General features: G+C 40.1%; 2 protein-coding genes across 3 annotated transcripts in view; one reads left to right on the top strand and one right to left on the bottom strand.

The window, feature by feature from the left end:
- Window positions 1-16,776, bottom strand: part of LOC135492524 (CD151 antigen-like) — a 38,100-nt gene extending 21,324 nt beyond the window's left edge. The window contains exons 1-2 of the mRNA XM_064779041.1: window positions 16,747-16,776; window positions 4,089-4,196 (exon numbers count right to left, since the gene is read on the bottom strand). Of these exons, the coding sequence (XP_064635111.1) occupies window positions 4,089-4,154 (66 nt within the window). The 5' untranslated portion in view covers window positions 4,155-4,196; window positions 16,747-16,776. The remainder of the gene's footprint in view (window positions 1-4,088; window positions 4,197-16,746) is intronic.
- On the top strand, window positions 5,794-10,694 carry LOC135492800 (uncharacterized). 2 transcript variants are annotated; one of them, XM_064779444.1, is made up of 3 exons: window positions 5,794-7,067; window positions 7,425-7,540; window positions 7,817-10,694. In XM_064779444.1, exons 1-3 carry the CDS (start codon window positions 7,037-7,039, stop codon window positions 8,132-8,134), a joined length of 465 nt encoding a protein of 154 aa, XP_064635514.1. In that variant the 5' UTR covers window positions 5,794-7,036; the 3' UTR covers window positions 8,135-10,694. The 2 variants fall into 2 exon arrangements, with proteins under 2 accessions (XP_064635514.1, XP_064635515.1); XM_064779445.1 differs by having other exon boundaries at window positions 7,847-10,694.
- Window positions 16,777-17,963: the final 1,187 nt, after the last annotated feature.

Genomic DNA, 17,963 nt, shown 5'->3' on the forward strand with positions numbered 1-17,963 from the left:
TAGGTGGCGCTGCAAAACGCGACATTTCGAAATTACACACACCTTCAGAGAGGTTGTGTGGTTTGCGCCCTAAGTCAGCCAGGGTGTTTCATGCGTATTATGATACATTAGCACCTACTGCTTTGATTTAAAGGAAATTTACGGCGGCTGACTTTGGGCGCACAAGTATAGGGGGCGCTTTTTGCCGCCAAAAGGTGAAATTACCACCTTTTCGCACAACAAGTTCTCCATGCGCCCTAGGTCAAAATTGATCAAATATAGCTCAAATGGTCCCCCAGCATCTCTAGTACCAGTGGTTAGGAGGGTTTCATGGCTGGTTTGCGTATTAACCCTTTTTGCACCGTTTTTTGTCGGGACACTACGCGAAAAGGCCAAAAATGGTAAACTGTGAACTTTCTCCGATATTCATGAAACTTACAGGATAACTTCCTTACGTTAAAGAAAGTATTTTTTTGTGATTTTTAGGTCAAGGTGGCAAGCTACTTGGTGGCAAAATTGAAATTTGACAGAAAAAGGAGCAATTTGACCTTTATATCATGAACCGTTTATTCAAAATCAAAAGTATTCAAAAATTACCATGAAATCACCGGTATCTCAGAAGCTTAAACACTTTTACAATGAATATGGTGTAAAACTTCACCAATATTTAAATGTCAGCAGAAATTTAGCAAATTAATATCAAAATAGTTAGTATGCCATTAGGGTCAAACTGTCCAACTGGATCATCACATCTAAACAGTGAACTACAGTTTATATAGTTTCATGTTCTGGTCATCTTTCTTTGAGAATATGTAATGTCCACGGCGATCAATGGATGGTGCTGATAATCTAGCGCGAATGTCATCCTTGTCCTGATGAGGATGAAGGGAATGAGCAGATTGATGAAGAGTTAGAAAGTGTTCAGGTAACATCAATTCCATCCAATTTGAGTGAAACAATATCCTCGACAATTTTCTTTTTACCGAAAAAGATTCTACATCGATGTTTTACCTCCAGGAATCTGATCTTCAAGCAGAGCAACATATCATAGTTGATGAGTTGATCAACGATTTTCACGAAGAAAACATGGGGGAAATGGAGTACCATGCAGGAGATTACGCAATCATACAGTGTGGAGAGAAGGCATATGTTGGGATGGTACAAGCTGTTGATGGCGAACTTTGCCACATAAAATATATGAGAGGAACAGGTAATTATGGAATCGTGATGGATGATTCTTCCCCAATGGAAATCTAAAATACCACATATTTTTCAACCATATGCCCATAGTTTGATAGTATACATGTCAGTAATATTAGCTGGTACTTTTCTGTATTGCAGGATTGTATTTTGGATGGCTTGATGATGAACATGCATCTTGGCAGGACAAGGATGACATTCGCGCTAGATTATCAGCACCATCCATTGATCGCCGTGGACATTACATATTCTCAAAGAAAGATGACCAGAACATGAAACTATATAAACTGTAGTTCACTGTTTAGTTGTGATGATCCAGTTGCACAGTTTGGCCCTAATGGCATACTAACTATTTTGATAGTAATTTGCTAAATTTCTGCTGACATTTAAATATTGGTGAAGTTTTACACCATATTCATTGTAAAAGTGTTTAAGTTTCTGAGATACCGGTGATTTCATGGTAATTTTTGAATACTTTTGATTTTGAATAAACGGTTCATGATATAAAGGTCAAATTGCTCCTTTTTCTGTCAAATTTCAATTTTGCCACCAAGTAGCTTGCCACCTTGACCTAAAACTCACAAAAAATACTTTCTTTAACACTTTCAGCGCCCAGCCATATTTAGCGTACTTCCCCCAGGGGCCAAGGTTACGCCCCTTTTTACCCTTTTTCAAAATTATGAAAACAATAGAAGGAATAAAGATAATTACATGAAATTTTCTGTGTTGGTTCTTCTTTGTTAGATCTCTTTACAATGCTAATTTGGAATGATAGTCAGCAAAGCACTTGATTTTGCACAATGGTACCCCACACATAGAACAGTAATATCTGGTGTCTTTCCGAATACCCACTTTTTGGCATACTCTCGGCTACATCTGCCCCCGTCATCAATCTTCGACCCGCCATTGCGCCTATTCGAATGCAGACAATCTTGGCTATAAATAGCACATTGGCTGAACATCATACTATCACTTCAAGCGCTGTATAGTTAAATTGTTTTCCCCTATACTGCGCTGCTAGTCGCCTCGAAGACAAAGCGGGAAATTTAAAAACGCGACGTAATATTACGTCGGATGGCTCAACCGTGTGAACTTGCAAGACGTAAAATTACGTCAGATGGCGCTGAAAGTGTTAACGTAAGGAAGTTATCCTGTAAGTTTCATGAATATCGGAGAAAGTTCACAGTTTACCATTTTTGGCCTTTTCGCGTAGTGTCCCGACAAAAAACGGTGCAAAAAGGGTTAATACGCAAACCAGCCATGAAACCCTCCTAACCACTGGTACTAGAGATGCTGGGGGACCATTTGAGCTATATTTGATCAATTTTGACCTAGGGCGCATGGAGAACTTGTTGTGCGAAAAGGTGGTAATTTCACCTTTTGGCGGCAAAAAGCGCCCCCTATACTTGTGCGCCCAAAGTCAGCCGCCGTAAATTTCCTTTAAATCAAAGCAGTAGGTGCTGATGTATCATAATACGCATGAAACACCCTGGCTGACTTAGGGCGCAAACCACACAACCTCTCTGAAGGTGTGTGTAATTTCGAAATGTCGCGTTTTGCAGCGCCACCTATGGGCTGCGCCCTAAGTCAGCCGCCAAAATTTTCACATTTTCTGAAAGTCAATACCCAATAGACTTACACGCATGAAAATCTCTGTGGCTCACTAAGGGCGCACAGAAATACCAGCATTTGAAAACCACATTTTGGTTATTTTGCCATTTAGGCCCATTTTGACCCCAATATTCCAGGGGCCCCTAAAAAAAAAGCGGACCCTATTGAGGATAGAAAATGTGATTTCCGTCCGTTATTAACATATATCTACAAATATAAAAATTTTGGAAGAAATCTGAGAGGGTCATGAATCACCCTCTAATAGGATCTTGCCTGATTCTTATAAAAACTGGCTCTTAAGGTACGGATGGTTTGACAGACATACTGTTCTGATTAAAAACGGAGTCTTATTCGCACCACTTAAAAGTGCTCAAGACAAAATGGTCATTTTAACTATTTTTAGGGAAAAAATTATCTCATTTGGTCTAAAAGTTTGTTTTTTTATCATAACTAACTGTAGGAAGGAGTTCTTGACAATGATGGGCCCATGTAACGTAAAAAGGGGTTTGAATAGGTTTGAATAGGTTATTCCTTTTATAAGTATAATTTATAGTATTCAAATATTGCACAACAATTATTCAAACCTCAATCAATGAAGGAGGGTCATAATTATCAATTTCCAACGTAAGCGAATGTTATAAGTAAACGTATAAGTTTTGCTACAAGTTTCGGGTCTCAAACTCTCTAAGTCTAATGTCAAAATGGACATCCGCGCAACAGCTCAACCAACGACAGTTTGACGTATCAAATCATTGATATCCTGCTTGTTCTCAACAACTTCTCGCAGCCTCAGGATATCACATAAGGCCTGCAGCCAGTTATGATTCATCTTCTGTCGGTATTCCGACAACCTCGCAAAAAATTTTACATTCATGGTGCATGTATACATTCTTGTTAGTGGCAGTGTAAACGAAGATTTGATACTGCAGCCTCTAAGAGCTAGGTTGGTCACCACGCACAGATATTCATTTGCAGACGTTTTTGATCTCTTCGTAAAATTCAGCAGTCTTGTACTGAATGGTAAGGTCTAAGATAAGTGGTATGGACAGAATGTACCATTGGATGTACTGGCATGACTGGTGGTCCAGGCAAATAAAAATGCAGTTACGCACAATGCCGGAGTGAACTTATCATGCATGCAACTTTCAAAACAGCCTTATCTAAGATCTATCTCCTGGCAATGATTTCAGAAAGTCAGTATTTTACATGACTTTGTTACTACCGGTCCTGCTATTAGTATTACATTGTTTGTGTCAAATGCAAGTCTTGAATCTTTACCTCTAAAATTAACGACCTACCCATATTATTGTGTTGAATGTAAAAAGAAGGTACTTGATGCATCGGATTCCTCCTCCTTCTACCATCTTGACACAGGTAACCTTTAACAAGTTTTAATGGTTTGATTCCTGAAATATGACATAAACGCACATGACATAACCACTTTTGTCGACATTGTTTCTATCATTGCCATCACTGAAATCGTCTTCGTCATCATCATCATCACGACAATTATACAGCGCCCATTTCAATAATGTATTTTTTTTTCTTCAATAGAGAAGATTTAACTGTCTCAAAACCTCAATAATGTATGAAATATTAGTTTTGAACCCACGTATACAGAATGACTGGCAGTAGTTCATTTCGTAGCACAGTATGTAAGGTAAAATGGGGTGATTGTAGCCGATTTTTCACCTATAATTTAGGTTACGCAAGAGATTTCCCAGCAGATTCACAAAAACCGGCCTGGATCTTGTAATGGCACCTTTTCTAATAATATTGCCTGTAATTCATAGCATATTTAGTAAAACAATGCCTCTGAGAGACAATACAAGACTTGTGGTCAAGGGCTACAATTACCCCGTGGCTTTGAGGAAATTGAAGCAACTGACTGAAATTTCAAATTACTTGTTTTTTATGCACAAGAACACTTTTTTTCAAAGGTGTATGGTCTTTATTGGTTACACAACATTTAGCATTAAATCTAGGTTGACGACGTGATTTGGCTGGTATCAAACGGTATTTATTGAACGTATTAAGTGATGTTCGATGCAATCACATAGACATACCAACAATTAAAACAATATCGTCGCAAATCAGACTGATTTTAAATTGGTGAAAAAACACGAAGTCCTATTCATCACCTCTGTTGTACATCGAGCTATTTATAGGGGCTGCCTACAAATACTCCGAGGACACCTTGGTCAGAAAAGTCTCACTGAAAAATTTACTACTATTAGTGACATCAAATGCCGCATACAACATTCTCTACACTAAATACTGATCTCCTGTACCACGTTTCAAATATATCAATGCTCTGTAAAGTGTAAGTGTGGAAAATTCATGCCAAAAGTTTGATCCCAACTTTTTTTGTGCACGTGTCTGTTTAAGTTCTTACATTAAACGTCGCATAATTCTAAACTATTTATATTGTGTACTCAAGAGTCACCTCTTTGATATTCATGCTTGGGTTGGCTGAATAATTCCATGGTTACCGGAATATTAATCAAAAACATAGTCAGGGGCTATAATTAGACCGGGGCTTCAATTACTCCATTTTACCTATAGGTTTTATAGTACAGCACCCTGTAATGATCGCTGACCGTATAGTCCCAGCTTTGAGGCTTTTACATGAACTACTAATATACCCACCTAATTGGAACATCGTTTTCCGATGGTGACTATGTCACTTCACGGCATGAGAAATAGCATATTATTCTGCAATGGCCGAAATATGCGTCAATACAGAGAGCTGCAGTGGGGAAAAATCGTTGTTGTTGTGAACTAGAGGCATATTTGTATAATCAACTAATGGTAGCAACCGCCAAAAACTAATCTCTGTATCTTTAATTGTCTATGCCATGCACTGCGTCAGGGCTCATGCACTCCAAAAATTAAATAGTAAATCATTTACCATTTGAAGTTGTTAACGATACGTTTATCAATAAGTAGTTAACATAACTATTTTCATAGTTTGAGTAACTACTTGAAATCCAAACAGCATGAATACTTTTTTACCATTTCAAGTAGTAAAATCAGCCAACCAATCAGAATCACTGATTTTGTGAATTAACCACTTGAAGTAGTAAGCTTCGACCAATCAGAATGCGCCCCCAGACAGCAGACGTCCAGCGTCGATCGCCGCCATTTTTAACCCGCTTCAAAAGCCAAACTTCGTTTTCGCTGATCTTTGAAATGGACGTCGAGGAAACGTTGGCCTCATGGGGGATGGGAGAACTAGTTAAAGTGTTCAAGGGTAAGATATAGCTTTTGTAGATATTCTTTTTTTCATGTTTCCGACAGCACAAAAGACATTTTTTTTGACAATTTTGTAAAGGCCTAAGGCAAAAAAGAAAACGCGCACCATTCGAAACCTGTTTTTAGTTCTCTTTTTTCTTCAGTTCTCACGACGCATGCACAAAACATTTTTATCACCAGTTCGATAGGCCTGTACGCTACTCTATTAATGAAGAATGCACTAAACTGGAAAAAGAAGAAGTTTGTAGGCGATGTGATAAGTAAAAGACAACTTAAAAAGGCCCGCGAAAGTGCGCGCCCGTCAGCGCTCTTGTGATAATGCGATGCGCGCCATGAAGCAAAGTGTCGCACTCTCGATTTAAGAACAGTTTCAAACAGTTTTATTCGATTTTAGTGCTAAATTTTATATGAACATTATTGAAAATTTGTTCCGAAGTATTAGTAGAGCATTCGCGCATTACATGCATTTAATGAGATACTCGTTAGTTTGAATATTCCCGCCGAAAAAGTTGACGCAAGTGTGAAGTATTTCCGAGAGGGTGCACTCGGATCGAGCTCAAAATCGATGGCGGAAGTCGCCGGGACTGTTGACGTTTTATACTGATCTAAAATGCGATCGATTTCGACCTCATTCTGCCAAATGTTCCTTTTCCAAATACTTGCGAGCAGAAATTGTTGTCTCATTATAGCAGAGTGTCAAATTCACGCATATTGCGTGAAATGTCTTGCTGAAAAATGCTTCGGACACAGACGCTTCATTCAGAACAGATGATGATTCATTCATTCATGATTTGCATGCACTGACCCACCACCTACAGTGTATAGGCTACAATACATGTACATATGTACATGTAGGGCCTAGCATGCTAGGCCCTACATGCAATGTACATTATAGCCCTGTTAGTGGTGAAGCCTGGCCACCATAGGCCTAAAGGCTTTGGAATGTCCACACTGAATTCAGTCGAAATCCACGAAGCCATCGTGGCGTGAGATGGTTCCAGTCAAGAAGGAACTCAGCAATTGTAATTGATTTTATCATAGTTTCTCCCATCCGAGTGCATATCTGTTATGAGATAATTCAGAATAATGAGTCTGATAAAAGTACCCATGAAGGTTATTATGAGATGACGTCAAAGGAGGGAAATGCTATTTCCAAAATAAGCCGAGGAATTATATGAAGGGTGTATAGGCGCCGGTATAAGCGCACCTTATTGTAATAAGCACATGACAGTGTGCTAATAAGTGCATACATACGGTAGCATATTCAGTTTTATTGAAATTATTTCACCGAGGACCTCAATTTAGACCAATGAATAAATGGAACCAGTACTGCTAACTGAGTATCATTTCCAAAATACATTATAATGGTTATTTTCCAGTGGAACAGAGTGTAGTTGCAATGCAACTTCTACCGATCATGCTGCCCCCCAGGCCAACAAAAGGTCATAGACCATCCGTGACTGAGGCAATGTCATCGTTCATACAGTTCAAGCAGGTATAGAGTTATTGCATACATGTACATGTAGTTTTTGCGATTTGAGCATGGCGACCTTGAATATTGCATACAGATTTTTGATTGTATTATAACAAATTCATAATTTTGTGTCAACTTGTTTGAAATGAACAAGGGAAGTGGTCCTCTGATGAATTAATTTGAAATTAACAGGGCCATAGTTTTTTAGTAGATGACTACCGGTAGTCTAGAGGGGTTTTTGCTTACATGTATATTACATTAGCTTAATTGTCTGATAGAAATTGATTTGTCTTGCAGGTGACAACAAATATCCCCTCATTCCTTCAGGACCTCCCAAGTGGAGCTGTGCAGCCCTTCGTGTTGGCTCTTGGGGATAGAACCTCTCCAACGCAGGCATTTCTTATAATTGAGAAGAACGCTTTAGAATATCCAACACTGCTGAAGGCCGTTGATGCCTGTTTCAAGGCGTTCTATGTTCTTGACATAGAATATCCTGCTAACTGCATTATTGTGTGGCAATTCATTCAAGAGCTTGTGTTCGATGTAAGATCCAAGAAGGGACATGTATCGCTGAGTAAGAATGTGACCAGTTTGAGGAGCTTTTTCCTTGCCTAAGCACCCGTGGTGTCACACTAGCTGAGTAAGTTTTCTGTGGATGTTGGAAGGTAGGTGATTGGTGGATATTAGTCCAAATTTATAGACCCAGGTTTTCACGTATGAGTGAGCTGGGGCAAACTGTGCAATCCAAGATAAATGTGGAAGTATAAGTGGGCTTAAAATCGACTCAAAGGTCATTGGATGTGACAAAGGGCATCCATCTTGTTTTCCACAAAACTGCCAGGTTACAGCATTAACTCTTTAGCACCATGTCAATTCCAATCCTTAACCCATGACAACAGTTCCTTCCTTTCAAAGTTAATTCAGCCAAAGTGTTAATGATGATTTAACCACGTTATTTTGTGGAAAACAAGATGGTTGCTCACTGTCCTTTCCCATGACCTTCAATTCGATTTTAATTCCAGCTGCTACTTTGCGCAAACCAGTTTTATTTTGAATTTTGCAACTTTCCCGAGCTCACTCATGCCTGAAAATCTGGGTCTACAAATTTGGAAAAATACCCACCAGTCCCCTCCTAGTAATCAATATCCATTGGAAATTTATTCATATATCCTCCTGGTTTTTGATTTGACCTACTTTTCAAGGTCACAGAGGTGACACAGATCAAAATTCAATAAACACTGATAGGTGGCACGTTTCATTTCTATTTGAGCTAGAAGTTGCTAAACTGCTGAAGGCCATTGAGGCCTGTTTTAGGCTTTGTATATTCTTGACATAGAATACCCTACTGACTGCGTTATTGTGTGACAATTCATTGAGGACATTGGCATTCTCATGATTGTAACTGTGCAACCTTAATGTTGGCTCTTGGTGAAAGAACCTTTCCAACTCAGGCATTTCTTATCATTGAGGTGAACGCTTTAGAATATCCGACACTGCTGAAAGCCATTGAGGCCTGTTTTAGGCTTTGTATGTTCTTGACATAGAATATCCTACTGACTGTGTGACATTCTCATGAGTGTAACTGTGCAACCTTAATGTTGGCTTTTGGTGATAGAACCTCTCCAACTCAGGCATTTCTTATCATTGAGGTGAACGCTTTAGAATATCTGACACTGCTGAAAGCCGTTGAGGCCTATTTTAGGCTTTGTATGTTCTTGACATAGAATATCCTACTGACTGCCTTATTGTGTGACATTCTCATGAGTGTAACTGTGCAGCCTTATGCAAGTATCAATTCGTGTCTTGTACCCACCCTCCTCAAGGGTACGACACCTTATCACCCTATAGCGACATCTTAAGACTCAAGCATCACCCTTTTTTCACCAATGCTACTTTTTCTTTCATCAAGACATCACCATCAACAATATATCAGTTATCACCATCATATAAAGTAACCGGACTAATTTTACTGGGTAAGGCTGTATGATCAACAAGACATCGACACATTAGCATTCTTATTCTTTCCAGCTTCGCCAAATTTTCACTAAAGGAAAAATAAATACTACTCAAGCATCAGCAAAGATTAGTGGTGATAGCTTAACTACCCTTGAGGAGGGGGGTACAAGAAACGAATTGATACTTGCATTAATGTTTGCTCTTGGTGATAGAACCTCTCCAACTCAGGCATTTCTTATCATTGAGGTGAACGCTTTAGAATATCCGACACTGCTGAAAGCCATTGAGGCCTGTTTTAGGCTTTGTATGTTCTTGACATAGAATATCCTACTGACTGTGTGACATTCTCATGAGTGTAACTGTGCAGCCTTAATGTTGGCTCTTGGCGATAGAACCTCTCCAACTCAGGCATTTCTTATCATTGAGGTGAACGCTTTAGAATATCCGACACTGCTGAAGGCCATTGAGGCCTGTTTTTTAGGCTTTGTATGTTCCTGACTTAGAATATCCTACTGGACTGCATTATTGTGTGGCAATTCATTGAGGACTTTGGTGATCTCTGATGAATTTCTGTTGTAAATACATGTAGATGTTAATCAGACTAAATCTGCTAGAGTATAAAGAGGAAGATCCTTTGATATTTGCAAAGGTCTGGGCATTTATAGTGTGAGGATACATGTATCTTGGGATTACTGTATAGGGGCAATGTATCAAGGGGTTATTCTCCTGAAACAGTTTTACTGTTTTCAAATTGAATGAATGTGAGTAATGAATTGTTAACTTAATTGATAGATTTCTGCTTAGATGCAATTTGAATGTCATGAATTGAAAACTATAGTTAATGATAAATTTATGTTGCAAATACATGTAGATGTAATCAGACTAAATCTGCTGATTTCTACTTTAGATTCAATTTGAATGTATGAATTGAAAACTATAGCTAGTGATAAATTTCTGTTGTAAATACATGTAGATGTTAATCAGACTAAATCTGCTAGAGTATAAAGAGGAAGATCCTATGATATTTGCAAAGGTCTGGCCATTTATAGTGTGAGGATATCTTGGGATTACTGTATAGGGGGCAATGTATCAAGGGGTTATTGTCCTGAAAACGTTTTACTGCTTTCAAATTGAATGAATGTGAAATGAATTGTTAACTTAATTGTCATTGATAGATTTCTACTTTAAATGCCAGTCACAAATTTGAATGTAGTGAGTTGAAAACTATAGTTAATGACAAATTTCTGTTGTAAATACATGTAGATGTAATCAGACTAAATGCGTTTAGTGTTTGTTTTTCATTAAAAGGTAATTCTTTTAGTGACAACATGGTTGTGTACCCTAGCTTAAAGAGGATAACGCCGTACAATAAGTCTTGATCTCTTTGAGAATTAGTTGTAGGACGCTATCTCCTGTAAGAACTACAACCCAATGATGGGATCTGTGACCCTGGCAATATGTAGCAAATGCACTTTCAAAAGGCTCTTTGGACATTAGTTCTATCACTCATTGTCCAAAATACTGGTTATTTTGGACCCCTCATAATGAGGAAATCCGGGCCTCCTTGCTGCCGATCTCAAGTAGACGAACAGGTGTCGGCTTGAGAGAAACAGTAGCAGTTACAGCCCGGATTTCCTCATTATGACCCTAACTAGCCCATCCGCCAAAAAAGGAGCCACAAGTACATAATAGTTAATCTGGATGGATAAAGTAGTAAGGATCACTATCAAAATGGTTAAAATTGAAACTATTAAATGGTTAAAAATCAACTACTTATGGTAGTTATTTTATTAACTATTTTGAAATAGTTAAACTAACCACTTATCAGTCGGTGCAATACTAAGCCCCAAAGTAGTTACCATTCAACTATTAATAGTTAGTTTTCACCATTTAATTTTTGGAGTGTGCATGCGATGCGATGCATGTCCAGAAAAAGCATGAAGCTGAAGATTTGTATTTTCCAACTGCCACAGTTGGCATGGACATTATATTTTCATGGCATATTGTTTTAATAAGCCTTCGCCAAAATGACATTGGGAGTCATAATTAGTTAGGGTCAAAGCGGAACTAGCCTGCTGCACGAAATGTAACACCCTTCGAGTCCCTTTCAAGACTTAATTAATAATAATTTGACAATTTGACAGTCAAAAATGGGACTTGAGAAGGAATTTTATTTTGCCAATGCAACCGTTGCCGTTGGCATGGCATGTACATGTTATAGTTAATCGCAAGTTTTGAATATTTCTTAAAGAATTTGAATACACTTTGATTTTATTTCTTCAACATTTCCCGCTTTGGCGTGCCATCGTTCAATAATAACGACGAATTCCTTTCAGTCCTCTGACCGACTTGGATTCGTGACGCCATCTGTCCTTGGTCAGAGAAACCAGACTATCCCGATCATGCTATTTCTGGCCATGCATCGCGTGTGTGGTCGTTGCGTGGTGCAAGCCATCAACAAAGGTACTAAGATTTATTAGATCAGAGCCCACGGGGGTCACTCTCCATTACATATGTAGAGCATCCTTGTAGTACTCACACTTTTCAATAGAGCCCCTCCAGCTGTTCACAGCCATATGAAATCCCCACCCCCTTTTGCTGGCAAGCATTTCATTCCCCGGGAAACTGCCGCGATTCACACCCCTCGCGAGTCGGACGCCATTGTTCCTCTCAATGGGCCTCAAATACACCTGATAACTTACGTTGGGGAATTGGGATATGGTATCAGATAAGAGAAACTTAGGTAACGGTTCGCGCCACGCGCTTTCATTTCCCGATTTCATTGAAATAGTTAGATGCTCGAAATATTGATGGGAAAGAGCCACTATAGCGTGGTGTGATGAGAAGAGAGGCGCCTAAAGCGTGGTGCGGGCACGTGTTCGCTACTTGAAGGCCTTTAGCGTGTGGCGTGTTGCATTTGCGGTATTCCCGGGAGCTTATTGCGTTGGTTTGAGCGAGATAAGGGGGTCTAATCGCCACGCGCGGGTCACGCTCTGTCAGGCACTCCGAAAAAACACCCCCATCACGCTTTTTTGGTACAACAAAGATTTTAAAATGCGTTTCACAAGTGATTGCATGAGGACAACCCATTTGTGTCGTATATCACTTGAAACGCCCGATTCCCCTGATTCTGCAAGATGTTAAATCGGGCATTTTTTTTTCTTAAGAAATCATAAGCGTCGCATTTGCTCCTAGCTCTGTTCACCATCCCAAATAGCAATATTGCCAATTGGGCCGGACAATCACGGAAAACCCCAAATATTATACATTCCAGAATAATTCTTACAATAACATTGAGATTGATCATTCCCCAATGAAAGACAGTTGCTTACGCTACACAAAAATCAAAACAAATTGAGGGGCAAACATTGAACTTTGAGATATGTTGAATTTTGCACAAATCAGCGAAAAACGCCCCAACTGGCACTGCCACTGGACGGCATTTCAACACGGGGCCGACGTTCATCCCAAGTTCAGTCAACAAATACATTGTCAACAACAGTAAAATGTGTAGTTTCTTGTTAGCCGCCTATTGAGTAGCGCCCAAGGTTTCAGAAACTCCAAAAAACATGTCTTTGCCAAAACAACTGCTAGATTAACAGTAATAACACCGGCATACTGTGAGGACCAAGAAATCAATGATTTTTTTAAGGAACTACGGGCTTGGCCGCGCATGAATGCAAAAAACCCTCCCCAATGAGACCTTAGATCGAACATGTTGAGAAATGGTGCATGGCTATTAACGCCATAATCAGGTCATGCAGGAAAGCGCTCTCTGGTGAGACGCAATAACGGGAGTATGGTCTAAAACACAGATCAAGAGTTCCAAACTTGACGTTACCGTAGTGCTGAAATAAACGACTTCGATTGGATAGCTTGAGTTTGGCTCACACTCACAGTCACAAAGCTTTTAAAACAAGTATACCGCATGAGAAAGTTGAAAAAAAACGCCAATTCTGGCGATCTGAGAGCGATGCACCATTTGTCAACATCTTGAAACAAAACCGCCCCCAGAAAAAAGGCGGCCCAAAGGTTACAGCATAGGATAAGAAAGCTTTACCCCACAGCATTTCTTACATGGCTGTGGCTATGGGAAAGAAGTGCCCCCCCCCCTCCCTGACCCCTCGGGCCCTCCCCTGCGGGCCGGGACATGATGACGAATTGTTGAACTTCTGCTGCAAAAAACGAAATTTTATGCTTCGTGGCTGTAGCCGGCAAGGATTGGACAACATCAATTAGATTAAGTATACATTAACGCAGGTATTAAACAAGGGATATAACAATGCGATAAACTTATATTTTACCTTGAGGTAATGCACTTCAATCTGACATTGCAAACTCGCACAGTTTCACCAGTATGACGTCCCGACATTACGCAACGCGGCCAGAGCAATTGTTGCATGACGGCATTAGAAACTTTATAAACCTGCAACAGCCCGCAAGGTAATAGATCCATGCACTTGATTGAGAACAACGTTTAAGAAGACGTCGCGTCACGTCACGTTGCATGGTGACGTGATGTAAACGTTGTTCCAAATCAAGTGAATGGATCTATAGTGGAGCCATCTTCAGGACGTCTAAGAGTTATTATATAGGTCATTATATAGGTCACCTCACCCTGAACGTACGGAAAGATGTTGGGAAGTTCTAATTTACCGTTGCGTGGTGCGGCTCACTATCATATTTATTTATTCATTTATTTAATAAAACCTCCTAAAAGGTGAAGTATATACAAATTCAATACATCAATGGCACAGATAATACACAAAACAAATAATACATAATGCGCATGATACAATGCTAATATTTATATAAAGTGCACGTAATATTAAAAAGCTTTGGTGAGTAGTTTGGCGAGGGTCATCTCAGTAGAGTCTGTTTTCTGATAAGATTTACTAAAAATTAAGGACCGGAGTGAGTCAGTAACCCCATCCTGGGTATTAAGACCTGACTTGCCTCGCTTAACTGTGAAAGCAGCTGTAAGTGGTGAGAGACCCAGTTTTAAAATAGAGTCTATAAGGGTACCTTTTACAACATCACCACCATATAGATAATTAGATAAAAATAATGCATAATGCAACTTCGGAAGCGAGGAGCGTCGCTATCGGTGCTGAGACAAACCAGGCTCCTGGGCGTTTTTTGGCGGGAATAATGTGGCGCAAGATGTGGCCATAGAGAGTAAGCGGGTTAACTTTACACCCTATGACCTTGCTAAGGGTGTGGAAGGGTGGGGGATGGGGGATAGGGACAGGGGCGGATCCAGGATATTTCGAAAGGGGGGGGCACTTTGAGGGCGAAGCCCGAATTGCGAGCGCCGCAGGTGCGAAGCGACGGCCTCCCCCAGAAAAAAATTTAAGATAAGACTCGATATATGCGATTTCCTGGCACCTGATCTTCAAATACTAAGCACCACTCCCACCCCATTTTCAGTGTTTTTGCCTGCAAAATCATCAGGAACAGATCGGTACTGCCTGAAAAATTTCTGAAAAAAAGTCCGACTGAAGGAAAGGCACGTGGTTTGAAGGAGGTAGTGATTTATGAAAGAAGGTTGAAAATTCTTTTTCGAAGATGAGCGTCTTTTTTTCTACTCTTCGCAAATAAATCGACGAGAGATGACTGCGACTTTCGTTTTTCCGCCATGATTAGGCTACCTGTCTAGCGCATCTGTGGCGCATTGGTCGGTCAGCTGACCATTGCACAGATAGCCGATTGCGGCGGGAAAGATCCTTCGTGGGATCATGGCGTGTACATATTCTCGCGCTAAAGCCAAGGGGTGTGGTCATGTTTTATATGAGAGTGAACGTGTACGAAAGTTTGCTGCACTGGCTCGTTCGTTTAAGCTTGTTTAAGCTTAATTTGGCTACAATTTTTTTACACCGTGCCGAAATTAGGGGGGGGGGGGGCGTGCGCCGGGTGCGCCCCCACCCCCTTGGATCCGCGCCTGAGGGTGTGGAAGCACTGTCCTATAATCACAGATTTATTATCACTTTATTACTGCAGTAGGGCAAGTGACTTCATCCGAGATCTCACTTTAGGCACATGGGTTTTTTGGATGGGGGGGGGGGGGCAACCTGCTGCGTGTTCTCGCTCCAAACACTTCATTCAATTACAATTTGATTCCAAAACACGTGATTTCTGGGACACGTGCTTGATGTAAATGAAAATAAACCCTCTCATTGGTCAATTGCTTCGGTAATCATTGGAAATTTCCGAACTGCACAGCGCGACGGTAAATTAGAACTTCTCAACGATGTTTAACTCTGGTGAAGGATTATGACTTTTGAACACCCACTTGCCTTGTTTTCCCGATAGGGGCGCCACAGTCTAATCATGAAAAACGTGACCAGTCTAACGGTCGCTGTCGTATGCACTGAGTATCCGTGAGTTATATGATTAAAGTTTTTAAATAAAAAAGATGTATTTTGGCATAAAAGAATACAATCCACAAAAACTATCCAACATTCATCCCCGTTGTAAGGATTCAATTCATTATGTTCGCCCTCCAAGGGAGCAATACTTTTTTTAATGTTTACTTATTCATATCTTGCATGTAGGCTTATTGTATTGTATTCTTTCTGCCAAAATTCATCTGTTTTTATCTAAATAGTCAGGTGATCTCTAACCAAAGTTTCGTTCGATCTGATTCACTACTTGGCCACCAGGGTGTCAAATTCGTAAACCTTAAAAATGCGATTATTGCTTAACCCTTTAGGCGCTGTATCGCCCAAACCTGTCCGCCTTGCATTGTGCCGTATCGCCCCAGCTTGTTCAACTCTCCTACGCCATCTTTAGACTACGTTAAGAACTGAAACTCTCTTGTGTGTTATTTGAGGTCCTCCTGGGAACACATATTGTGGGTTGATTTTCTATGTGGTCCTGTGAAATTACTTCGCGATGGAAACATTCGCTGTCGAAGTCTCTGAACGTTGAAGTCCCTTAACACTAATCGCAACTTCACCACATACACAGTTTAAACTTCAAACACCTTCCCCATTACACACACCAAATACAACACATCCATTTTAAAATTATCCACCTCAACGTTCCTGCATATCAAAATCGGGGAGATTTGCGATGGCTTTGCAATCGACATTGCTCTAATTTCTTTCTAATTTTGTGACAGTACACACAGCAGGATGAACCTCTTAAAGCTTTGGAAGTTCTAACTGTCACATTTATTTAATATTATTGGCGGCATCTATTTAAATGATGTATAGTAATGATAAAAGATGGGTGAAGGTAAATAGAATTTCGAACGATAGCTTACTTACCTAGTTTTGGAAATGATTTTTTCACTCGATTCATTATCCATTGCTATCTTGCATGACGTAGGCCTGCATACGGGCATTGAAGAACAATTAAAGGTAAAAGTCTGAATTGTAATCACTTGTTTTGTGTACGTCTCCACGGGTGTTTAAACGCCTTATCTCCCCCACTATCGTTAATGTGACAATTTGATTAATCAAGTATCAAAGTGATTGGAAAAACTTATCTGAAAAAGTAAGTAGATTCCGAGAAACTTCTGGCCGGATTTCAAGTCGTGTATGGCTGCAAGGCCTATTCATGCTTGATGGCCACCACTTACATCGGGTTACGTCACTTTTTCTTTTTCTTCTTCTTAGTCTGCGTTCAACCTGCATAAGTTGTAACTTAAGTCCTATGGCGGAGATGAAGCGGTTTGTCTTTTTGAGATCATGCTGTGTTCCCCACAGTTTTTCCATGGCATTGTTGCCTGCGGGCCGGAATTATGGTAGTGGTGTTTTCCCTGCTTTTCTGGAGTGTTGTTGCCTCTTTATATGATAACTTTACATTGGGCTGGATCTGTAGGTTTCTTTTTTGCTAGCTATAATCTGCCTTTTCCGCAGTGGGCGGGGATCCGTTGCAGGACCGCTTGGTCGATACTGGTGGCGTTACGTTACAATATTAGGCAGGTTTTGCAAGCTGACGTGAAGCTTCGCATACGGCTGAAAATCTTTTGATCTATCACTCAAGTTTAACCACCGCTACATTATATATGCGGTAGCAAGCGATTTATGCTTAAAAAATCCTGTAGATGCCCTTAAAAAACGTAATCGTTAACGGAAAACATTAGCTTGCAAAACCTCACTAATGTGTATTACGTCATACCGACTTCTGTTGCGGCACCCATCGTGACAGGAGAGAGGTTAGATCATCAACGATCCGAGTCGATGTTATGGCGGGAATTCTAGACGCACGTGTAGTATTAGTCACATGACTCCTACGTCATAGGCGGGTAAAAGTAAACTCGACCGACATTGCGTCGAAGTCGAGTAGTCAAAGTCGGAGATTCCTAATCGTGTATGACTTATTGATGGTTGAGAATAAGTTAAGAAACTACGAGATAGATACCACCACAAAGTATCGATGTTGAGTACGTAAAGTATAAACGATTTGGAGGCATGTGTCCGTAATTGGACTAACTCAAAATCAGCTGGAAGTTGACGAGGATCAGAGATAAATGGTGTTG

This window comes from Lineus longissimus, chromosome 8, assembly GCF_910592395.1.
Source record: "Lineus longissimus chromosome 8, tnLinLong1.2, whole genome shotgun sequence".
Lineage (NCBI taxonomy): Eukaryota > Metazoa > Nemertea > Pilidiophora > Heteronemertea > Lineidae > Lineus > Lineus longissimus.